This window comes from Sinohyriopsis cumingii, chromosome 3 (genome assembly GCF_028554795.1).
Source record: "Sinohyriopsis cumingii isolate HCF-2022 chromosome 3, ASM2855479v2, whole genome shotgun sequence".
Lineage (NCBI taxonomy): Eukaryota > Metazoa > Mollusca > Bivalvia > Unionida > Unionidae > Sinohyriopsis > Sinohyriopsis cumingii.
Window position 1 is genome coordinate 98,106,269 of NC_142963.1, and position 26,535 is coordinate 98,132,803.

A 26,535-nucleotide genomic window follows, 5' to 3' on the forward strand; every position below is an offset into this window, starting at 1 on the left:
AAATAATTTGAAGAAAAATAAAATAATTAGCCCAAAGACTGGTCACAACATAAAACGCTTTAATTTCTCAAGTGTTCATGCACCAATGACTATTCTTTCTCAAACATCACTAATATATATAGCTACAACGCAAAACAGGCGCCTGGATGTGGTAAAACCAAACTTTGATCCAATTGCTTGAGGTTATTTGTCAGGTACTCAAAGTATGTCTTCGATGCCATTTTATGAATCTTGCTCTGAGAAAGAATTTTAAAAACGTTGTTTACAGCAAACTATCACTGGGTCTGAATCAAGATCAGGAATTAGGTTAGCATTAGATACAATGATTATATTATTAGTTTCTTTTATAACTGAATTCCATTTCTGGATAATGTCAAATCCAGTAAATACAATTGTTTTAATAACATATAATATAATAAAATAATTAAAATTTACAAAGAAACAATTAGATTAAATCCAAAATGAAGTAAATAAAATATACATAAACGTCCTTAAGTTCCACACCAACTGTCAGATGATAAGGGTATTATGTAAAAGGATGATCTTGAATCGCACAAACATAATATCCATCGCATCACCTATACAATCCAATACCCAATATACACAATCCAAAACACCTTGATTAGTGTTCCCACATTTACTATCAGAAGAAAAGGAATGGGATTACAGAGAGAAGAAGAACTCGCAAAAGCATACCATTCATCACACCACCTATACCATCCAACACTCCTTACACACAATCCAAAATGTTTTTGCAGTGTCTACAAATCTTCACGTACTCTCAGACAAAAATGATACAATTGATAAGAAGGAGATGAAATCTCAAACATAATATCCAGCATACTATCTGTACCATTCATCATTCGATAAACAAAACTCAAATGCCACTTGTAGTGCCTAAAATCCCACACCATCTATCAGAAGAAAGGGGATAGTGTAAAAGAAGGTGATGAAATCGCATAAATGTAGTATCCAAATATACCTATACAACCCAACACCACATAAACAGTATCCATATCGCCTTGTGTAGCGCATGTACTCCCATACCAGCTATCAGATGAAAGTGGTATTGTGTAGAAAGGAGATGAAATATCACACTCGTACTATCTAACACATCAACTCTGCAATCCAATAAACATTATATACTATCCAAAACGCTTTATGCTATACTTTGAAACCCACATCTACCATCCGAAGAAGGTAGTAGTATGTAAATGAAGAGACAAATCCACAAACATCCTATTTATCTCATAACCTATATCATCCAATACCTCATAAACACAATCCAAAACAGATTCCCCTATACTTCCTATCAGAAGAAATGGGTAGGGTTAACAGAATGAAGAATTCAATCGCACCAAAATGTTATCCATCACTTCACATACACCATCCAACATACCATGCACACAGTGCAAACACGTTGTATAGTATCCCCACACCTACTATCAGACTAAACGGTGATCGAGTAAACGAAGGTGAAATTACAAATACATTATATCCATTACACGACATTCATTATCCAATACCCCATAAACACTATCCAAAATCCCTTTACCTCATCATGATTGATGAGTACGCGTGTAAGTGTGTTTGTTTTTACGTCAAAGAATTAAAAGTCAAAACAAAGGTTTATTCAGTAATATTTACCGTCACTCACATAGTGCGTTTTTAAATAGCTACATGAATAATTACTTTGAACAAAGTGCCCAGAATATGAAATTATCCAAAGAACAAAGTAAAGGAACTACACTATATATGGGTTGGTTCAATCAGAAGTAGCCTTTTATAAATATTTTAAGATAAGTTGGCTACATACTACAATACATTATTGCTATCATTATTATTATTAGTATTATTATTGGCATTATAAATAGTATTAGCATTAGTATTATTGCTATTTGTAATGATGAAAGTGGTAGATATATTAGAAAGAGAGAGAGAGGAATTAACATTGACAATAGAGAAAGACGGGACATTAACATTACGAGCGCACGTGGGAGAGATAGAGAGAAATACGGAGATGGGACATGAGGATGGCAGAAAAGCAGGCCGCTATTTCTGTTCTTTTATTCTATGACATTATAGTGCAAGAAAAAATTGACACGAGATTACCCTTTATGAGTTTATGCGATAACAATACTCTAGGTGAGAAATATCTATTGGCAGGAATCTATTGCATTTATTAGCATTAAAAGAACATTGTTATAGTCATTGCCGAATGACTACTCTTACATTTCTCATATGACCCAAATATGGCGATGTCATGTTTAGCTGAACACGTCTGGAGACTTACAAAAAAGGTTACAAAATTCATTTCATTTTAGGTGGGAAAACAGTAAAAAAAACACGTCTTGATCTATCGTCAGTACCAAGATTTACAAGAAATAAAGATATACATAACAATGCTCGTGGATGAATCTGGTACAAATAACCAGAACGATATATATTAGTCTTCACATTATGTGCGGTTACCCTGAAAAAAGTATCTAATCATGGAAATGCTCGAGATTCTAGCCCTGTAAATAGTATGGCAGGATTGGGGTGTCCGGGGTTTCTGGACATCCCACCCAAACAAACTTAGACACACAACATACAGTCACTTGAAATTTAAATATCATTTTATCCATGCACACGTTTCTTGGGTATAATGCGCACGTTGAGCATATGGACATTTGCTTTGATGCCCTTTTCAGACAGTCAGGGCCATTTAGCAATTTTGGAAACAGCTCCCCCTATCAACACCAGACCTGATCCGACCCTGAATAAATGAAAGAAAGTAACTGTCAATGATACAAATTGATATATCTAGGTTTAATATGATAATATCCTGTATTTTATATATTCATAAACAATTTAGCGCATAGCCTCAAAGACCCTTGAGCAATTTACCTATACTTTGTTCTCCGTTTATACAAGAGATGAATGCATGCTGTATACTGATTTAATATTTAATTACAGATACCTTTAGAGAAGATCACCAATATACAAGAGGTTGCGCTTGCACCGGCATTGATATACAACGACACCCTGTCAATATTCGTACGTATACTGTTAAACTGACTCTCAGTGGCGAACTAAGGATAAATGGCGTCGGGGTGCTCGTGGCGTAAACGGCGCTCAAGGACACGATGATGGACCAAAGGGCAAGAATATGAGGCTTGAAAGCCGGTGATTTTCTTAGGAGAAGATAATGCCCCTCTGGTCATCTAGGGAATTTGGGGAAGGTTTACGCTCACTCTGAGGGCCCCATGAGGTACCCTCTCCAACGATTTTCCTGAAATTTAATGTCATTTCGTGGCTTTTCCTGATATTTAAATTCTACCATTCACACAAGACATTCAGGCACCATCGTATCCAAGACTTCAAAATTATTAATGTTAATCATGTACAGAAACTTGAAAATTTAACAAATCGATTTATTTATGGACTATTTGTTGACAAAACCATCTAAATGTCAACACATCAACTTCAAAGACGATATGTTATCCGAAATTTTAACACCCGAAACTGATCAATGATGCAATTGAAGTTAAGTTTAAAACATGCACCTCTTTCTACTGACAATTTCGCCAAATTAAGATTGTCTGACACATGGTCGAGAGTAAACATGTTTTAACGGGATATTCTCTCTCTCTCTCTCTCTCTCTCTCTCTCTCTCTCTCTCTCTTTCTCACAGCTTGCTATAAAAACAGCAAATGTCAAATAGATTCGGAGAGCGATTACAATATTTGGAAATGCCTCTATGAACTGCCGTTTAACAATGTGAAATTAACATCATCTGCAGGTATTTACAAAAATATACCACCCCCTCTTTATTCCTTTCATTAATCTTAGTAATGGTGGCTGTCTGGCGGATACGAAGATAGATGTCTATTTTAACTGTACACAGGAGATAATATTGATCGATGTCTGGATCCTTCTTACTTGATGTCAATGTGATGCGAAAGAGAATTAGCGGGGTGTTCGTGGAGAGGGAGAGGCGGCGCCAATGGATAGGCTTGCGTCTTGTTCATGAAGAACACGCTGGCAGCAGAAATGAGTGCAAAGTCTTGTTATATGGATGCGTTACGTAATTTGCTGGAAGGTCGGGCTTCAAGAGTAATAAATGTACAAAAATACAATTTTTGTCATTTTCGTAACAACAATGTTATCGGCATTTTTGGCGCCCCATTAATACGCTACTGCTGACTCATTGACTTGTATTGTTAATATATCTAACAATCATATAACGACCACTAGATTAGTAGCAAGAATGATTATCTTATAGTTTAAATGTACTAAGTACACTGAAGATGCATCTTTCTATATGTCAATCGAGTTATTTTCCTTTGTTACTTTCATTTTTCTCTCTCTCTCTCCTCTCTTCCTTTCTATGGATCAGATCTAATTTCCGACGTATTTATCAGTCATCGATGCAGGATAGATCAAAGATTGACAAATGAGCAAAACTTTTAACAGATATTTGCATGTTATTGCACTGGTTATAAAAGAGGATGAGTTTTTCGTGTATGTGTCTTTCTATTCGTCTTGAAATAGTCTGCTTCATTTCAATGTTCTAAAGTGACTTATCCAGTAAAATCTCTTTCCGTTACTGGTTGTGAGCTGGGGTTGTGCGCAATTGCTATTAGTGTTGCATCACTTAATGTGTGACCAGGGGAAGAGAAGTGTTCTGTACCTGACTTCTGTCAAGCTGCTTTTGTCATCCTATCAAATATTGATCCTTTGTGTAGGTTCTTAGTTTCTTCCAGATAATGACGACCCCAGATCTTACTTGTGATCAGATAAATATATTTTCTGTAACTCGTTCTATCCGGATCATGTATATTCCATTTTTTGCTCATTGCTGTGCCAGAAGATATATAGTTTCTGTTAAATGTTGACAGTTTTTTACCTTTAATCACCACAGGAATCAGATTTTCTAGTTCGGTTTTCGCTTGTGATTACGCTAGCCTCGCTCTGGCCATGATGTCTTTGAGTTGTTTACTTTTGTAGTAGGCTGCTACTGGTTTGTATAAGAGGATTATCTTTAGTGTGTCGTAAGATTCCAATATAGGCTACTGTTACTGTTTCTGGATTATTTTATCTACTTTAGGTTTGTCTGGATGATAGGTCTGGATAAATGGTATACGATCGACTTTCTCCTTCGCTTTAGTTTTAGTACATCATTGTGGAGTATTTGTCTAGCTCTTTGTATTGCCTCGGAAAATCAAGTCTTTGTCGTAACCTCGTTTCATCTTATGTTCAGAAAACTCTTAAGATCTCTTTAGGATCGTTTCCTCGTCGGAGAAGATATATACTTAGCTCCTGGCTATATGAGATGTTCCGAATGCAATGTTACGGATGGCAACTGGATGGGTCAACATACTTGGTTTTGAGGCGATGCATATATGGACATATAAAAGATCAGGCTCAGGCTAACGAGAAACTAGTTTTACATTTATCGTAAACATTCCCTGACACACGCGATCCTTTATTGTGCTTGAAAAGACTGTCATTGCGAGACCCAAGGCGCCACGTTAACAATGAGGCACGGCTGGTGAGGTTACTGTACTATGCCTATTTTGTCTATTGGAGCGCGAGGGGACCCAAATTGCACAGGGACCGAAGCAACCACCTTGCTCACCTTTCCATAAGGCCGGTCCTTATGGTCCTAATACCAACAAACACCATCTAAAACCGTTTGACATCTATTTGTATTCATTAACCCAGTGTTGGATTAATAAAATAAGCATACATTGATCTCTGTAACTATTTTATGGCAAGAAAAAGCACGAACATTTGTTTAATTGCAAACCTATGTGCTCTATGCTTGTTGGTAATAGGACAAAATGTCACATACAGAAACACAGAGGACAAAGAGCTACAATGTGAATTTGTTCACAATTATGAGCTAGATGTAGGTCAAAAAGTCACAGGACATAAAGTCCGCTTTGAATTTTGTGATGTTGCAGGTTTTTATATGAGCTTCACAACTTTACTAATTGCACCTTCTTTATTGAGATATTAACACAATACACATAGTATGAACCGTATGATATTTTGATCTTTTCAAGGTATTTTTAGCAGTTTATAAAAAAACATAAGTGTATACATAGTACTAACAAAATAATCACATTGTTGTAACTATTTCTGCTAATGCAAAAAGATCGTTAATGAATTGTTTTAAATATTTAAGACAGTCTTAGTCTGATAATTGTTGGTGCATTGGAATGTATCTTGTCAGTTGGATGTTAAAATGAACACCACAAAGAAATTCGGGAATGGTATTCCTGCCCGATATATGATCAGTACACAAATGTTGTAGTCTCTTCAGTAGTTGAACTAGTATTGTTTTAATCCCTTTATGCCTTTGGTTTCCAACCGCATCTTGTAGCACTAATATGATTACTGTGGAAGTTTAGGCATGTGAACGATGAGCTTACAAAGGTGTACACTTATTATTCCATCCCTCACATACGTTATTGATACGCGGTTAACCTTGAATAGCTGCTTTGTGTACACTTCATACGAATGGTGGAAACAAAGGTGGTTCTAGCGGTTAGATCGTCCGCCATGGATGCGGGAGGTCGCCGCTTCGAACCCCAGCCAAATCACACCAAAAACTAATAAAAATGGTACTAACAGCTTCCTCGCTACGCGCTCAGCATTAATATAATAGGTTAGTGTTAGGATTGGTCGGCATGGAGTCAGGATAATGTAACTACATGGGACATCATGATACATGTCTGCGGCATGATACCACAGTGGTAGACATCACGATAAACGGCCACACTGTAAACATCGTAGCGATATGACTACAAAAATTTTTAATACTAAATTACTAATCACACACACACAAACACAAACACACTCACATAGGTGATGTACTTCGTATAGTTAGAGGACTCTGGTCTGTAAGCTCTCTCTCTCTCTCTCTCTCATTCTTTCTCCTTCCTTCCCCCCCCCACCTCTCAATCCGATGAAATGAACCACAACATAGGTGTCGAAACAGTTTTTCTGGCGAGATAGCTTGTAAATGAGCTATACCCTCCGGCCATTTGGTGTATTGGTAAAACAAACTAATGTATCCACATGGCTGCCGCATAAGCGGAAATCATGTAGTGGCCGGTCAATTTTATCTTTTATGCAGACCTAGCTCAGTACATTTTCAAGACAGCGTTATTAAATGTAGCTACAGCTACCAAACTAGTTTTAAATGCTTCTTGTGAAACAAAAAATATACTGTTAACGACATTTAATGACCCTGACGTGAACATTGACTGTGCTACACATAGGATACAACTCCCAGTGCTGTGTAAAATGAACTTTGACAGAAAATACTGATCCATGAACACAGACTATAGACCTATACACGTCATAGCCTCCCAACTCTCTTAACAACTACTGAAAACTTAGAAAAAGCTAGAAATGTGTTATATCAAACATGCTTTATTCTTATTTTGTTAAGCATATCCATTGTGCCCCAGTTGAATCAAAATTATACCTGCAATGTTTAATGACAAATAATACACTTACCAGCCAGAAGGAATAATTTATCCGTAAACACATTAATGCATCAGTAAATTGCACTGTAGCACTTGCCATAATTCCAAGACATAAAAATAAATTTTCAAAGAATCCGTGAACTTGAAACTTTCGCAGATGTTTATCCGCTAGGGTCCGTATCTGAAAAGTCTTTTATACACATGGGTGCTTTTACAATCAATATTAAGGAAAACACAAGCATGACACAAACAGGTTCACGTCCTCCAAAGAAAGGAGAGTTATATACGATAGTGACAAAGATCAATAATTACCCGTGAATATCCCAAGCATGGGCACTAATACTACATGTAACTTTTCGTTATAATAATAGCATTCACGCTACAATAAAGATGTGGGTCCAGTATCGTTCTATTATTTATAATATAATTTCCTAATTGCAACTGATGGAAATGAAACATTTATGAAATGTGATAACACATGAATACTATGCAACATTTTATGTTAGTTTTTTGGCTCACGCATAAAAAACTGTACCTTGGATGACACGGTCATGCGACAGTCCTAACTAACATATTTGTATTAATGCACCGTATATTAACAGTTTCGTATAAACTATATTCTAAAGTGATAAGCTCTGTTTTACTTTAAGGGAAATTATTGGGTTAGAAAAGGAATTAACGTTGGGTTTTGGACCGAAACAAGCCTCGTGGGGAGACAAATAATGTAACCTCTTGCCTTCAGTTGCTAAACAATTATCCCTCTCATGTGAAGCCACCAATTCAATGTGATCATTTTTAGTAAAGGTAAAACCCGTTTTATAACGCCACTCGTTATACACGGTTTGGCTTACAACGCGATGGCAGCATGGCTCCCAATTTTTAATTAAGGTGACCTCACTTAGAAGTATATTTGATGTATGATGAAACTATGCGATGAAAGCAAACGATATATGATCAAGAGGTTAGTTCAGACTGATGACACTGAAATTCCAATGCATATTTTATATGCGGAAGTTTTTTGAACTTGTTTAACGTGATCCCGCTTATATCGCAATGTTATTCTTTGGACCCCGAACATTGCGTTATAATGGGTATAACCCATAATAATTGAGAATATTAGAAAATAATGAGTTTAGTATATATATTTTTCAGACATAAATGTTTGAAATTCAAGGTGAGACCTTTTGTCCTGTATGCACATTATCACTAAGATATCTCAGATTGTGACCTTTTGTCCTTTGACTTTCTGTCCGTTACCGTGGTTGTAATTTGTGTCATTGTTTACATACCTACATAAGCACAACACAAACTATCCTTTCAATCAAGAATGAATTTTGTGTGTGAAGTGTTAGATGTGAGTCATTCTATTGACCAGAAAATGCAAAACGCATTCTGCATATCACATTTGTAAATCTAACATCACTGGTAATTTTAAAGTTGTTCTGAGCTTTTGTTTTCATAATGAGAAAAAAAAAACAATATATGATGAGAAGTTTTAAGTAGTTCCTCCACCGTATGCAGATAGTGTGCGTCATCTTGATTGTGCTATACTAACCAATATTGACATTTCTCATTTCAGCGACTTTAGACCAAAGTTATTGCAGACACCAGCACACACACTACCAACGTAAGTATTCGAAGCTAAATCAATAAAAAACAATATCGCTTTGTATAAAAAGCAACAACATGTATATGTTCAATTGCCATAACGTATTCCTATTCTAAAAAGCCAGTAATCCCTGACATGATAGCTTATTTTGGGGTTCAAAATGTTCTAATTCATTACAGCATAATGCTGAGCGGAACATAAAAGGACAACAGACATTCAAAATTTGCATCATATGTCCGTAATAAGAAAACAAAGCTTATCTTATTTGTAAAGGCAAGGTAACTGTATCATAATATATGTTATTAGCGGTCGACAATATCAAAGATAAATATTTTTACTTCGACTGCTGGTGTAGACGAGTTGTGTTTATATTGTTGTTGTTGTTAGTAGCAGTAGTGGTAGTTCAACAACAGTTGATGCAAAATAGCCAATACTTCTAATTATGAAAGAAAAGATGAAAAGACGAAATTCAGGTTATTATAAAACTAAACTCAGCTTATCAGCAGTATATAAATTGTTAATGTGGATTCATCGAGAATCAGATATTTAACCGCCTTGTACAGAAAGACTGTGGCTCCTTTCATCAAGAGATTTTAACGTTTTGCGTATCGCTTCAGCTTAGAAGGTTCACTAACAAGAATTAGTCACGTTTAGTCGATAGCTTTCCTTACATTTTGTCGTAATTTCACCGCAACGCCGAGGTAAGTGCAAAGTTTCTTAAGTTCGGTTGTTTCGAGCGTGAGTCAGATGGGATCATTTTGGGATGCTCCCTTATATTCAGTATATACTGCATAGTTCTTTTTCTTGAGTTTTAATGACATTTGTATATGTTCAATGTAAACAATCAACATGTAAATGTCCATATGCCAAATGATAGGTTTGACTTAGTTCATTCACCCAAAAATATAAGCAAGTGAGATATTAATGGCCAATTTTACTTAGATGCCGTCCACAATCACAGCAAAAAATGGCACTTGGTATACTGGTTGTCCGGCTCAGGATTTTTTGCTCTTATTCAGAGAGGCATTTCATCCAGTTTGATTTAGAATGTATTGAGAAAAGTTATACAATAAATCAAATTACCGTCTCCACATTTTACCATATGGTGCATAGGGCATGATATCAAAATTCAAATAACGGTGTCAAATGTTCGCAGAAGCCACATGATCATAATAGTATCCATTATGAAACAGGGAGATACTCACTCCAATAACGGTTGGAAATTCGTAACCAATCGAATGAAGAAGATGTAAAAATGATGTTGACAAATCTCATTATTTAAACGTTTTAATTCCATTTTCTTCAGTCCTTCTATCAGAGTTTATCGTTCTCTACAGATCGATTATTTTTCTTTCCTCTTTGTAAATAATTATTCTCTACCTAAGACATTACTGAAACGATTTGAATGTTAAATTGCAAGTCTTTCTACCGTCTCTTTCTTTAATTTATTGTGCATATGTTTGAATCGCGACATTCAGAGATCTCGAAACAGTAGCTCTTTACTCTTCTTGTACTTCAAAAATGCCTTTGAGCTAAATATGCATTTCTTATCAAGTCTGCTGGTTTACTGAGATCATGTGAACAAGACAAGACAATGAAAATGCATCTGGTATGATATCCAAGCAAACATACACGTATTTAAATCACGGAAAGAAAACATTCGCATAATTTTGGATGTTTAAATGATATGTAAATATAAGACTTCAAATAAATTGCAATAGTAAGGAATATATGTATAATGAGAACTTGATGTAGGGACAATATGTATTATTTTCAATTATCTATGCGTTTATATATTCATTCTCTCAAAAATATTCAAAGAATAATGCGAAAATGCGAGACATTGCAATGCTGGTGTCCTGTTGTATGGCTTCAGTAATAATAATAACAATAATAATAATACATTTTAACAGACATACCGCATAATTAAAATGGATTAATCTATAATAAATGTGGCCAACATGTACATATGTGAACAATGTACCATACACAGGTATACACATTTATTCATATTCATACATACATTATTAAAATATGCACAGATTATCTTTAGATACAGTGATGAAATACATAAAATAATGTACTAGAAAGCATTCATATATCGTTCCAGCTGGTCGAAAAAATCCAGTTTCTTTAACGAAGTTTTAAACTAAGTAAGATAATTGAATTGCATATCCTCAGATGTACGGAATTCCAAAGATAGGTACTGGTACAGTGAAACAACATTTGAAATATTTTGTTTTTGACCAGTGAATCTGGAGGGAGATATTAGACGTTGATTGTAGATTGCGTTCACTGTCTGATGATATTTGTTCAATAAAGTTAGAGATTTAATCTGGGGAAAGATTGTTTAGGCCCTTAACTTTCATGATTTCTTTTAGAATAAAGATCGCATTCGAGGTAGTGGTAATAGGAAATTTTAGAACTATTGGGGCGTTCCTTTACTGGTGTTTATCAGGTCTGGATAGATTATAATAATGATAAGGAAATAGATAAATTAAAAGGTATAATTTATTCTTAGTAATTATTACATATTCCACACTATTCGTAGGAGATTTTACTTTTTTCTTTAATTAAAATTATCCACAATTTCTGCGCTGTTATGATGTAAAATCTTAATTATGATGAATATGAGTATAGATTTGTCATTTCTCACACTAACTCCAAAATTATTAAGTTTTATTTTTCTACTAATATTATTCTTTTTCTTGTGATTTTCCACCACGTTTGCTCATGTAATCACTCCTATGTTCGATAATCAAAGTATATCAACCACGTATACGGAAATGACCTTAGTATTTCCAAGTCATTTAACTCACCATAGCTGAGCTTTGATTTTGTTGGCCCATCTATTTAACGATTTCCGTCCCAGTAGACAGATTGAAGCGTGCACTAAACTTAAATAAAGCAAAAATAATTAGATAGAAAGACCGAAAACACGTTTTCTTATCAATGGTATGGTCTAACGAAATCCAAATATCTTTTTTCACGTTCTCACATGCGTGGTATGCTGAGTGTGATGGGACGAGAATAAAGAAACCACTCAACGTATGTTTGAGAAAGTGGTGGAAATTCCTAACCTTGGTGCTAAAAGAAGGCCTACTTCACGAACATAACAGAAGAAATGTGTCTTAAAAAAGGAGAAGAAAGAAAATAAGCATAATATTTCTAGCAAGGTCATATATGTTCCGTCAGTGCGGGAAACAAACACAACGGAATAGAGCTGAGACTTTGAAATGCTTCAGGTGTATGGAGCAGACAAGACGAAAGAACCACTGACTGCACCAATGGATCAGGCCTTGTGGTCACGAATATAGGTTCATGCAGATGTAAATGATGTATTCAACTATGCATAATGTCCGAGAATAAGGGAAATAAATGCTGCATCGTTGGATACGCACGTCTTCAATAAAGCCTTATGTAATTACAAAAAACGTCTAATGCAAGTACAGAATGTCAACTGCAATTACAAAATGCCTAATGCAAGTATGTTGTCATTATAGTGCAATATAATCCCTCATTACCTAATATAGACCTTATAATTAATAAACATTTGAGTCTCTAAATTTATCAAATAAAAACAGCATAGATAAACTTTACAAAAATAAGCCAATTCTTGCTTATAGAAGACCAAATAATTTGCAAGATTTTTAAAATAGAACAAAACAGACAAAAATTAAAGAAGACATTTTTCGTCATCTAAATGTAACAGACTTTGATTGGTGGTCTCAATGTGCAAATATAAGAGAAGGTGCATCCTCTAGTAGCGCCAATACATAAGAAGTATTTTCTCCACGTTGTAACACTAACTGCGTATCAACTTATGTGATTTATTTGATAACTTGCAAAAAATGTAACATTCAATATGTTCGACAAACACCCAAACAAATTTCTAGGAGATTGAATAATCATCACTTTCATATAAAAAATTAAAGAGATCCCCAGTTCTCCTCTAATATATCAATACATTTTAATACAAATAGTCACTACCTACTCGATTGTGTTCACGGTATTGTATATATATATATATATATATATATATATATATATATATATATATATATATATATATATATTGTGCATGCAGACATGAATAAACTCATGAAAGAAAGTTATTAGATTCATACGTTAGATACTTTGTGTACTAATATCCTTAATATCAAGGCACTATATAAAATTCTATAAAATGGTAATAAAAAATGTATAAGTTGTATATCCCATATACAAATATAATTAATGTATGACTGTTTGTCTCTATTTGATTAATTTACTATTGCAATTATGAAATGCACAATTTAATTACAAAATTAGGATCTTGACACTTTTCTGATAAGAAGGGTTTTGTTGTAGTAAATTAATAAATAAAATATAAAATTCACTAGCAAGTGATTCCTGTATATTGAACAGAAAATGGTTTAAAACAAGAGGATCAAATTATTAGCTTTAAACAGAAGAATAAGCTCGAATAAGGAACGCTATACATTGTATAAGTGGGTAAAATATCAAAACCTGATGTATATAACTTACACTGCAAACACAAATATCGTGTAGTATTTAAAGGGCCAGAGAAAATATCCTGGAGCACTAGCGTGATATAAGAGGACTAAACGTCCAAACAGTTCCGTCTAGAAAAGGGGCGTTTGGTAGACTGAGTCACAAGATCAAACAAACAACCTCAAACACATAGTATATCACTCATACCATACCCTACTCTCAAAGTGGCAGCCCTTGTTCAACCACGTTATTAGGAAAGTCTTCGGAATATTGCACTGGGGGACGTTGCATGTCTAGAAATAATGAAATGCTGCATGTAAGGAAGAAACAAAAACGAAGAATAACAAAGCGAAGAAAACGATGAACAAGAAGATGAGAAAAAAGAAAATAGCAATTTTTCTTTCCCAATTAATTCGAAAGATAAAAACTATTATTTTTTAAAATTTTATTCTTATTCTTATTCAGACCTCCATGATGAAATGTATGCACTCAGTCCATCGCCTTGCAGGTCTCACCAGTACAGTAAGAATGCACTAAATTTCAATACAGTATTTTCATGCATGAAAGTAGCAACAGTAGACTACATATATTTAGTCGATGAAACCATTAAATAAAAGCAAGCAGTGTCTTTGTCAGTTTGTTTGTTCTTAGATTTAGCACATTTTGGGTCAGTACTTGCTCACATAATAGATTCCTACGTTCACCGAATTAGCAATTACATGATCTGAGGTAGTTGATGTAGTTCATTTGGTGGATATTTAGATTCGTAATAGAAATCAAAAGGTCGCGATTTGCATACCTACCCAAGCCAACCGATAGAGGCCGCCTTTGTATGTTTTCAGGAAAGGCACTTAATTCCCATTTTGGTAAGCATGATATAGCCAATAATGTGTCAAAACTTCCGTCGACCAACAGAGAAAAATTAAAGAATATATTTAAGTGATTACTTTTCTGTATTCTACAGGATGTGTGTATGCCTTTCTCTAAAGGACACGTTTAAAATTCATCTGTCCAAAATTTTGTAAGACTAAGATCTGTCGAACGAAGCGTCATTGTATTGGTAGTTAGCGCTACATCGTTGTTATTATTTACACTACTTTATATTGCTTTGTTCAGCAGTCATAACACAAATCAACCAGTTACATCCTTTTAAGATGGAACTTTGTTTTAGGGGTGGGGTAGGGTGTTTTCTACTTTCATTTCTTCAAAATCACGACCAATAAATGAATTTATCTGTAAAAGAGAATCATCAGTTAATTAAAATAAATCCTTATGTTTTTGTAATCCCCTCATATCTCTAAATCTAGATTATTAAGATGTTGTTGAAAATATTAATTTTGCTTATTGTTATTGACTATTTGTACTTACATTTACTGGAATTACATATTATAGCTTAAAACCTCTCTTATTTCAGTGTGGACATATTTCAACGAAATAAGTGATGATCCAAATAGAGATTGCAAAGTAGATTTCATTCTTCATGCAGCAGGTACTGTTTCGTCAAATATTTGATTATTCGCGGGTGGCTGATAGTTTATTGTTCATTTATTATTTCATGTATTGTCTTTTTATACAATTATTTATTTATTCCTTTATTATGCTCCATAAACTTTTGAGCCAAAAGCTGAAATCACATAATGTCGAGATGCAATAAAATGGACAACACTATATATTAATGTCTGATAGGGTGGACATGTGATAAAATATACAGCATTATGCAATGAATAATCTCAAATAGTGTCGAGATATAATAAAATGTACAATAATGTATAACTAAAGTCACACTGCACGAATAATGAATTAATTCCATATAATATAAACTATCACATACTGAATATAACAAAATACATGAATGCCAATAAAATAATAGAATTAGAGTTCATTGGAAATATACTTGTACGTGTATGGTTGAAACCAGTAAGAGTTGAACATGAATTGATATTAGTAGGTAAATTGTTTCAGATCAGGGCCCATTTGATGTAAAACGTCAAAAATCAAAATTTTCAGTTTTGTGTTTTAGAATTCTACGTTTGGTCTTTTGGCAGGGAGGGCGCGTCTAGTCTATGGATATATGTAACTGAGATCATTTTTTCTTCATATTTTTTTAGACCCTTATATACATTTTTTTCATGAAAGTGTTCTGTATGTATAATTTATTTTTTAGTCAATTGATGGATTCATCATTGGCTTCCTTTCATATTTATCAATGCGATGACTGAGTATATCGAGTATATCGTCTATATGCTGAATTTTTTCTATCTCTTTATTCCTGATTAAATCATTTTTAATTCATCTAGAACTTAATTGTTCGTTACAAATAGAACACAATAATGAAAAAAACCTTCCTTCTTCCCAAACACTAATACATATGAAATATGTACAACCCATATGTAAGTTATTTTGGTCCCAGAATTCCATATGCATTTCCAAACTCTAGATGGTACCGCAGCATCTATTTTCTCATTCTGTTATAGTAGAAGCATTTTTAAAATATTAGAATATACCTTGTTACTAAATATGTTCCAGCCACCTATCCTAATGCAGCAAGTGACCCTTGTTCGTGTTTCTCAGGTAAATTAGATATTATATTATCAAAGAAAACAAAAACGATTTAATAAAACAAACATGAGTGTAATATGATCAATCTGACGGGTTGAAAGAATCAGAAATGATACCTTTTGTTATATAAAAAAAAAGAAATGTAAACGAACGATGTACCAAAAGTAGCGTATTGTGTCTAAGGATGTACATGAAAAAATGAAGCTGCGGACATTTCATTCTAAAATATAAAAATAGGTTTAGAAATTTACCTGAAACATATGCACCAAGCACCACCAGAATCAGATTCGACAAACATATGATCACGTGTACTTACATTACTTAAGACTTAACAGTTTAAGTAACACAGATCTCAGATTCTAAATTCCATAAAGACTACGTTTTCTACTGCTTGCTGTTCATTCTTATTTCTTCATATATATCTTAAATATTCTTTAAATTACAATTTTATTCAGTTTTTCGTAACGGCGTTCCCTATGATAACATAATATAAAGAAGCATAATTTTTTTCATGTTTAATTTCTAGCGTGTCACACTGATACTTTACATAGAAATAAAACTTAATTGCCATTTTATCCGCATAACAACCTTCAGCATCGCAGTCGTCAGAAAAATCAACCGTTTCCACAATCATGCCAACTCCAATGACGAAAACAATGGTAATTACAATGACGACAACGACAGCAGCTTCTATGACGACAACGAAACAGATACTTGATGTCAATACTACACCTGATGTCTTGCACGGTAAGAAATAGTAAAGCCTTTTTTTCCCACATACAACATTTACAATGATCAACTCGAAAACATCTCTTTCCCATATATACCTGAAAAGTTTTCACGTAACACATAATGCAACATCGTAGTTATCATATAATATATTAATTACATTCTTAGAAAAAGTATCTTCAAAGAAAGCTTGAAGAAAAAGAAAACTTGCATCCAATGACACTATTTCTATATTACGGTAAAACTGGCACTGGAAGTGATAAAAGATCAAAGTCTGTTCAATGATATATGTGTGTGTGTGTGTGTGTGTGTGTGTGTGTGTGCGTATACAGAAGTATCTTTTATCTTCGTGCATAATGCATATACTATTTTCCTTCTGAGAAATTATGTTTAACCAATGGATCATGATATATAATCATCTTATCCCCTCGTACATTTCATTAAGCAATCGGATGTTGATAATTGTAATTTGAAGAGTTCATTTCAGTTATCTGTGCAACTAATTCACGTTCATTGACTAATACAGCCTGATGGAATCGTCTCTCTTTCTTTTATCCATTATTAGTGTCAAGAAATTCATAATGACATTTATTTTCCCGATTTCCTGAACCTTATTCATTTTGTTTCCAAACATTCACGTCTACTGAGATCTTAGCACTTAATATGAATAACGTCCTTTTAAGTTGAATATTTTATGTACTGACATCATACATCGCAATATACATGCCTTGTGTATGCCATTTTGGATTTGGGTTTCTAATTTCATATCATCGCCATAACTTTTGTTGACATATCCTCCTCCTCCTTTTTCTGTAGTACTACTATTACTGCCAGAAAACGGCTTGTTTATAAAGAAACACATAAAAGATCTAGAAACTCTTTCGCTATGTCAAAATATGAATAAGAGTGAGTTTTAAACAGACAAAGAGGAAAAGGCAAAGCAACAAGATATAAAAAGCATGAGTGTTGATAATAATCCAATGAGTGAGAGCAGAGCTTCAAAAACTGTCATTTTAGCGTAGATAAAACAGCTGAGATCAATACTTGAAGGCTCTTTGATGAAACACAAGAGAAGGAAATCTTCACCTCAAAGAATTCTAAGCCTTCGATGCTATTGACTATACCGAATAAACCGACAACAGCGGCAGAAACTAGATCAGTAATGGGACTTGGACATGGAAAAGGTTTAAGGCAGCTGAATCTCATGTTCTCAAGTCAATGATTTGTTTACAAAAGCCAACGGCTTTTATCAAGATAGCACATACATCTCAGAAAAGACATACAAATAATATTAGCAACAAATTCTTTTAATTTAAAAATTCTCGTCTCGAGAAATCAGCGAGCGTACATCTATTTTGTGAATTATCAATAATAAATTAAACAAATCAAGACATTGTCTTCACTTCGGTTTAATTATAATCTCGTAAATATAAATCAAAATATTTAAAACACGTTGTTTCACAAAATTCCTTATTTTATCGTATTAGTGTATTCTTGTGCGAAATGGGTTCTTCTGCTGTTTATCTGCTTATTGAATACCATTGTTTTGCTATTTCTTTACTCTCATTTATAAGGCTTTGGATGGAAGTGGATTCTTCTGGCTCTTCTATTTCTGAAAGCTCCTGTTTGTTGTCGTTCTTCACATTTATTTTACGTCCTTGACACCAAGATCTATATCTTTTCCTTGACAATGATAACAGGCAATCGCTACTGTTGTAGCTAGCAGTTCTGTTTGTTTACATTGTGCATATGTTTTAACCTAATGTCCCTTTTCCGAACAGATATAATAATAATAATAATAATAATGAGGACTTTGTATAGCGCCTAATCTTTAGAAGCTCTAAGCGCTTTACAACATTAGACAACACCTATAAGATAAAAAACATATAATGATACGATTACAAAAACAAACACCATGAAATTAGAAAACATTTTTAAAAAAACATGCTGAGAATATGTAAGGTATGAAACATTATTCAGTCTTTTATAACACTGATCTCTACTTTTATCTCGAGAGGGGTAGTCTTGTGTCGTTAAATCGGTTTTGTTGGAGAATTGTATCTTCGAGTCACTCTCTGTAAATGTTTTTGCTGCTTTTTCCACAAAATGAATGTATGACTGAGTAATAGCATTCTCTAATTTAGCGGCTCTGTATATTTAATGTGAGAGGTACCTTAGTTCAGTCAAACTTGAAACATTCACCGTCACAAAACATCGCATCATTCCAATAATAAAGCAGCAACAAAGGGACCACATTCTCTGTCATGTAATAACCTTATAGAAGTTTTTGTAGTGTTCACCCTAGCGATTTTGAAGAGGCAATGATCGACCCATATCCGACACCATGATAAGTCTTTCCACAACACGATTAGTCAAGATCATTCAATAATGAAAATCATTTGGTAATGCCAGTGGAATATTTTCACATTCAAATGACTCACAAAGTTGGGTGGAGAAAAGTAAACATACACCTTACACAGAAATTTAATGACTTCTAAATCCCATGTCCCTAAAGAGAAATTGTTTACATTTATTAAAGACTTAATACAATGTTTAGAATCAGTAGAAGGGTGAAAATATAATTTCCTAGCTTTCTTAATGCGGAAGAAAATGAAAGTTTCAGTTCCAAAATTTGCCCGAATATTTTAAATAGGACGAAAATAAAATGTATGTATCTAATACATGGCTTGTTATGTAAGATATATTCGAATTGTTTCTTCCTAAAATAAAACACATTTTTGTTTTCCAGATGTATACATGTTTTACCAAGGCTTTAACATTAGTTTTCATTGCAGCAGTTCATATTTGCAACAAGATGTCAACGATTGTTGATACTTTACACAACTTAACTATCCATCACCCCAATGCATCAGACTGTACTACAGGTGATCATGCCTCCACAGAGGCATTAGTCCTCAGTAACTGTAATGTTGGATCCACGACCATGTGGATAAAAGGTGAAAATGTATGTATCGAAAACTAAATATGAAGCTTTTTCAGTACATGATAGAATTTTGCGAAAAATCAAATTATAAACATTCAAAATTAATATGCAGTTATGAAAGAATACAGACGGAGGGGACAAATAACAGCGGCAGACATGCATGCATGCATACATACATTTATACATACATACATACATGCATGCATGCATGCATGCATACATACATACATACATACATACATACATACATACATCATCATTTTGGGGATAAGTGGCGCATATCAAGACTTTCGATAGTTTCAGATTTGAAAAGGGAAGTATATAATGTGTAATGTTTCTATGAACCCGTAATGTGGTTGGATTTGGTTTCAAAACTATCTCTTCGTCAAATATATTGAAATCAAATTCCGCAGATAACGACATATTTGCATGTGTTTTACCAACCTGAGTGTATTTTAATGTATTTAAATTTTCCCGGGTATTTTGACACTTGTCCTGGAATACAAGCATGTTTAATGAAGATACACATTTTGCAATAGTTAATTTTCAGAAAGTTTCGGATTTTGTTTTCAAATGTGTATTGTTTTATCATTAATATACAATGGATAATAGATAATATTTACGTATGCCATGTGCACGAAACTGAAATTGTATCAGGTTGTGTGTGTGCGTTTTTGATTAGGATTTGTAACGTAGCTTTAACAAGTTTTCAGTCATATCGCTACAGTGTGGCAGTTTATAGTGATGTCCAGCACTGGGGCATCATGCCGCAGACATGTAGCATGAAGTCCCACCCAGTCACTTTATCCTGACACCAATCCTAACACTAACCTCTTAATGCTGAGCGCCAAGCGAGGCAGCTGTTAGTACCATTGTTTTAGGCAGCTGTTAGTACCATTTTTGTAAGTCTTTGGTATGACTTGGCCGGGATGGAACCCACAATCTCCCGCTTCCGAAACTTATGCCATAATCACTAGGTTGTAACTCGGTTTCAGTAAGATGTGCATGTAAAATAGCCAAATGGTATTGTATTTATCATCGGTTCTAATTTCATAATTATAATGTTCCATGTAATAGTATACTTCAAATCGATTTACTGTAACTTGTCGTATAGTAATAAATGTTCTTTTCGTGCAAAAATAAGAAACATAGACTTATCTATATCTCAGATCTCAACGATAACTAACATGTAAGGTGTTCGTTTTCCACAGGTGATGGATATGTGTCATAGAATTCCACTATACGCACCAGTTGCAACTTTCGATGCTTTAGGTGTATATCGGCCAAATGGTGGTATGGCCGGAATTTTCTTGGGCTGTATCCAGGACGGTTTCAAGGTAATATCTTATGTTCAGAAAATTTTTATAGTACTTTTTCCGTTTCGACTCACGTAACAACGTGGTTTCGGTCAAAGCTTTCAAGGCATTCATGCTTGATTATTTATTATGGATTGGTGCCAAAAATGCACATACCACAGCTTTTACAGCATTTACGACATGAAATGTAGCCACATTGCACACATACTCACACTATAATGATTATACCATAAAAGAGAAACAATTTCCTCTAATGGGAGTACCAATACTATTTAAATCTAACCCGAAACTGACTGTAACTGCACACAGTAAGCAAATCAACATGCTATGGATGACAGCTTTCACTTTCGGGGCAATATCATTATCTGATTATTTGATAAGATGTGTAGCCAAAATGCACAGAAACTGACCATAATCTCATAATCAAATGAATAAATAATTTTCTACACATTATTACCAAGAATACTGAAAACTAAGGCAAAACAGATACAAAATGCTTTAAAAAGAGATAGAAACGAAACTAGTAGGTTCTAACCTGCAGGTAACAACCAAATGATGAATCCTTTCATTCCGTTCATAGCTCAACTTTATTCACCAAATCTGATTATCTTTTCTGACGAACCAAGAGCTTAAGAGCTATCAGAAATTAAGAATTGTGTGTTAAGCTATATTCAATTTTCCGACCAGTTTTTTCTCTGCACCTAGCACTAAATTTGCCCTGTCTTCCTCTATTTGTGTGTGAGTGTGTGTTTAGAATTTTAATAATGCATTGACAATTGTAGTCACATCGCTACGATGTTTTCATTGTGGCAGTTTATAGTGATATCTAGCACTCAGGCACCATGCCGCTGACATGTAGCATAATGTCTCACCCATTCACATTATCCCGACACAAGGTCGACCAGTCCTAACACAAATATCTTAATACCGAGCGCCAAGCGAGGCAGCTGCTAGTACTATTTTTATAGTCTTTGGTATGAATCGGCCGGGGTTCGAACACGCCATATCACGAATCCGAGGCGAACGCTCTAACCACTTAGGACCTCTATTTGTACATGACCTGTTCTGAGTAGTAACATCCTATGTCTTATGCAAAACACTTTATATCTAAAACATATATTTCAAATGGAAAAAAGCAAAACATTTAATATAATTTTCAATAAAACTGTAAAATCTATTAAAAAAATTAAATATATAAATAAAAATACCATAAACATATTTGCATAAAAGTACTACATTCTAGACCGCTACTTTGACCAGCAAATGTCACTTAAGACATGCAGTAGTTTTTGACAAGGCAAGCGAGACACGATAGGTAACAGTAAGCCGAAAAGTTATATACCTGTTAAACTGTGTACAAAGGTAGCTCATCAGCATCAGTGAATCACAATTGTTCAGAAATGTGTTGAGCTAAAATGCAAATGTATGCAAATTGAAATACAAATACAGTCAAGAAGCTACGGCAAGAAGAAAAACAATCACTCAAAACAATTCATCATAATGATGAGACCAGTACCATAGCTTAGAGCAAAACCTGAAAGTATTTAAATGTAAATAAACATAACAGGTGTCCCTGTAAACCCAAACAAAATAAAACGTATATTTGTTTCCGCATCCATTGGTAAGGGCAGAACTACAAGGCAAATCAGTTTCCTGACCGTTTAAGATAAACAAACTCTTCCTCATGAGAAGAAGAATAAATATCTTGTATCAACAAAACAAACATTAAACAATAACACACACACACACTATAGCTGTCTGCCTCTCTCTCTCTCTCTCTCTCTCTCTCTCTCTCTCTCTCTCTCTCTCTCTCTCCACTAGTGAATCAATATCAACCAGGACACTGGTTTGATAAACCTAACACTAATGTTAATGTAATTGCATCATACCTCACGGGTTAACACTGCTGCTGCTGATTATTATTATTATTATTAGTAGTAGTAGTAGTAGTAGTGTAGTAGTAGTAGTATTACTGTTATTATTATTATTTCTAGGTAGCTGCCCAGGACTGCAACCATGGAGTTTCTATACAACACATCACAACGGGAGGAATATTCCTGAATGACCCGTCAAACTATTATATCATTAGATGGTGATACTCAGTTCCAAAGCAAATAGTTATTATGTCCGTTCCGTTGTGACACTCTGCTCAAAAGCAAGCAGCTATTATATCTGTGAAATAAATCATCGCTTTATTCTTTCAGTGGAAGTGTTATTTATTATTTGTTAAAAATTCGTTTTGCTTATTTTGGTTTTTACGTTACAAAGTAAAGCTTTCAATACTCGCTAGGTTAATCAGTATATCCGATCTCGGTTAACTCATATCTACGAAATTTCGTTTGAAGGTGGACACTAACTTGAATTTTGTCATCTATATTGAATGATCAGACCGGTATTTTACATCTATATGCAACATGCAAGCCCAGTCTAAATCGCAATATGGTAAATCCTAATATCGCCCAATGTACTGGAGAGATGCACATTGATCTTAACGGTTCTTATTTATATACTGAACGTGCGAATGGTCATTATTAAATAGATAATCGCAATGTTAAGTTCCTGGATGACATACGTGGATTGAAATTTGTGTACTTTAGACATGTTTTGGAATACGATCAGCCACTGAGTTGCTAAATCCTTATATTTTGCTCAATGTAATATTGAACTTTCCTCCAATCAAATAGGATATATAATTACATGCATCTCAAAAGGTGATGCACCTGATCAGCTTGGCAAACAAACGAAGACCGAACTCCCATCTAGAAGGATATTATTAAATTACACCAGGTTCCACCTGATTGTTTAAAATCTATTTTTCCACATAGCATAGTAAAATATCACATAGGATTTTATAAAGTGTCGAAATTCAAATATTATTGACCTTAAAGTTGAATGCATTGAGCATGTAAAATTGCATCACATTTAAGCCAGAAATTGTTTTATGACGGGTCACTTCGACCTTTCTTCTTTTCTCCACGATGTCAGTGTTAAACTTGAAAGGCCAGCATCTACGACTCATTGAGATTTGAAAGGGGCATCGCAACGTAAAGTAAACATTTAAGCTACCAACCATAACCGCTTCATAGGAACCCATGTCAGATAGTCATTTTCAAATCGAAGTTGATTGCAGCGTAGTTCAGAGATTCTAGACTTTCTAAAGTCTGACGAAAGAAATGAAAATTTAGGAACATATGCGTACGTTTGGTCAGAGTCAATTATGTTCCAAAGTGGAAGTAATGTGAATTTAAAGTGACGACCTTGGTCGAAATTCTTTTGTCCGAAAATTCCTGAGAGAGGATAAGTTTGGCTTCGAGGAAGCCTAAAAGGAATAGTGCCTTCCTCGTTAAACAAGAGAGGGGACAGATGGCTGTCTTGAAAGAAAAGACAGGCATTAGTGCTAGGACGCACAATTTCTGAAAGGGAACTACATTAAGGTACGCAATTTTACTTTCTCACGTAATTTTCTATTTTTGATTGTTTGTTTTATGCAAATGTGTTTGATATGACTAGGATCCATATTATGTATCGATAGTCCATTTTATGGAAATCTGTTAATGCTAGAGTTGTTCTGCAATTTATCTCTTTAATTTCGCAGTTACTAGTTCATTGATATAATTGATAAAATTAACGGATTGCATGCTAAGTAATTTTCTTTGTTTGTTAGGACGATACTGATTATCGTGAGTTAACGATAATCGCATATTAATCTCTGATTTTGTAGTGTTTAAATAATCTTGTAGGTTAGGGGTTTCTGCGTGCTAGAATTTTGTGAATTTTATGAAACAGTAATCGTGCATGTGCTAGTGTAGGTAAAGAGACACGGTAATGTTAGATACACCGTTAACGTGTTGTTTTATCGTCGCTGTGAAGCGAGAGTAATGGTCTATCGAATTAGATCAGAATTTATGCTGTGATTGGATAGCTAGGCATGCTTCTGAGTAACGTGAGGGAATTATTTTACGAATGGAAAGTCATCCGTATAGAAATTTGGCGGTAGTATTGTTCTTTAAGGACACAGCTTTCTGTGAGAGAAGGGAAAGTCCGAAGACGGAAGTCCGAAAAGAGATGATGTGTTAAGAATAAAAGATTAGGAAATCCAGAAAGAGATGAAGCGTTCAGAGTAGGAAGACTAGAGAGAATAGGAAGACGTATTACACGGGTCACGAGAGGAATGTGATGCAATCAGTCGTAGACATTACGCTCTTTTCACCACTCGTTATTATGATGAAGTAAATCCAAAATAGACACCGCTATTAAATTATGTTGACTGTTATTATTAAATTTTGTTATTTTTCTTGTCTAAGGGGGATCGTATTGCATTATTTCTTCCCAATAGTCTTGCTCAGTTCTATCTATCCACTCACACCGGGCTATAAAATCTAGGGAGGTCGACTCCTGGACAACAGCAGCCAAATCCAATTAACCATTTCTCTTACTAAGAAAGGAGACGTTACAGATTTATTAATGGAATAAGTATGGGAGAATTGTTTTCGGATAGTGTATACTCTTATGTTTCGTATTTTAAACATATACCAGGTCTAATTCTATGATAGACTTTGAGAATGCACACAGTTCTACGTCCTGGTCATAAATATAATTTTCATTTAAAAAATTGAAATAAAGGCACTCCTCGATAAAATATTAGTAGGCAAGAGTATCACATGTATAAATGATTTTATAAAGGAAAAGGAGGGAACAGCTGCATTTATTATAATTTTAAACATGTGTAAATTCTATATAAATTTCTTGACTACACTAGTATTTTAAATGTTATTAAAGATTACAAAAAAATGAATATCAGACCTCATTCAAACTTGAGGTATCCAATAATACACCGAACACTGCAGTTTTTATTGCATGATAAGGCATTGTACAGCACCCAACCTCAAGTTGCTGGGTGAGATGAGAAGTTTAATATAGTGTATTCCACTGAATTGAAAAAAAGATTATCGCTCTTCCATCCAAAATTACTAAAGCCTTAGATTACTTCTATTAAGAACTATTACTAAATGGTAATATAATTTCTAGAAAGAATAATCACTAAAGGCTTAGATTACTTCCAATTAGAATGATAACGAAAGGCATATATGATTTATAGAAAGAATTGTTGCTAAATATTTAGATGATGTCTAGTAAGAACGATTACTGAAGGCAAATGATGTATAATGCTTTACCTTGTCTGAGTATAACCCAGCAAATTTAGCATAGTTACTTAAGAATAAAAGTTTGTCATTAGAAGACGAAAAACATTTCGTCACACTTTAGTAAGAATATTTGCTCCGTACAACCACAATTTACTTTAAGCAAAGCTACTTTAGTGAGGAAAATGTGTCGGTAAAACCAAAACTCGCTATTATCATTGATATTTTAGGAAACAAAATGTGTCAAGAAAACTGCAAT

The 26,535-nt window shown here is 34.2% G+C and overlaps 1 protein-coding gene across 4 annotated transcripts in view; it reads left to right on the top strand.

Moving 5' to 3' along the window:
- Positions 1–23,338, top strand: part of LOC149803363 (uncharacterized) — a 63,783-nt gene extending 40,445 nt beyond the window's left edge. For 2 of the 4 annotated variants that reach the window (XM_089953068.1, XM_089953069.1), the window contains exons 14-22: positions 2,959–3,039; positions 9,064–9,111; positions 14,053–14,109; positions 15,002–15,076; positions 16,114–16,158; positions 16,741–16,893; positions 19,671–19,840; positions 21,031–21,156; positions 23,130–23,338. In XM_089953068.1, coding sequence (XP_089809194.1) covers positions 2,959–3,039; positions 9,064–9,111; positions 14,053–14,109; positions 15,002–15,076; positions 16,114–16,158; positions 16,741–16,893; positions 19,671–19,840; positions 21,031–21,156; positions 23,130–23,231 — 857 coding nt within the window. In that variant the 3' untranslated portion in view covers positions 23,232–23,338. The remainder of the gene's footprint in view (positions 1–2,958; positions 3,040–9,063; positions 9,112–14,052; positions 14,110–15,001; positions 15,077–16,113; positions 16,159–16,740; positions 16,894–19,670; positions 19,841–21,030; positions 21,157–23,129) is intronic. The other 2 variants (XM_089953070.1, XM_089953071.1) reach the window with 2 other exon arrangements.
- The last annotated feature ends 3,197 nt before the right edge of the window (positions 23,339–26,535 follow it).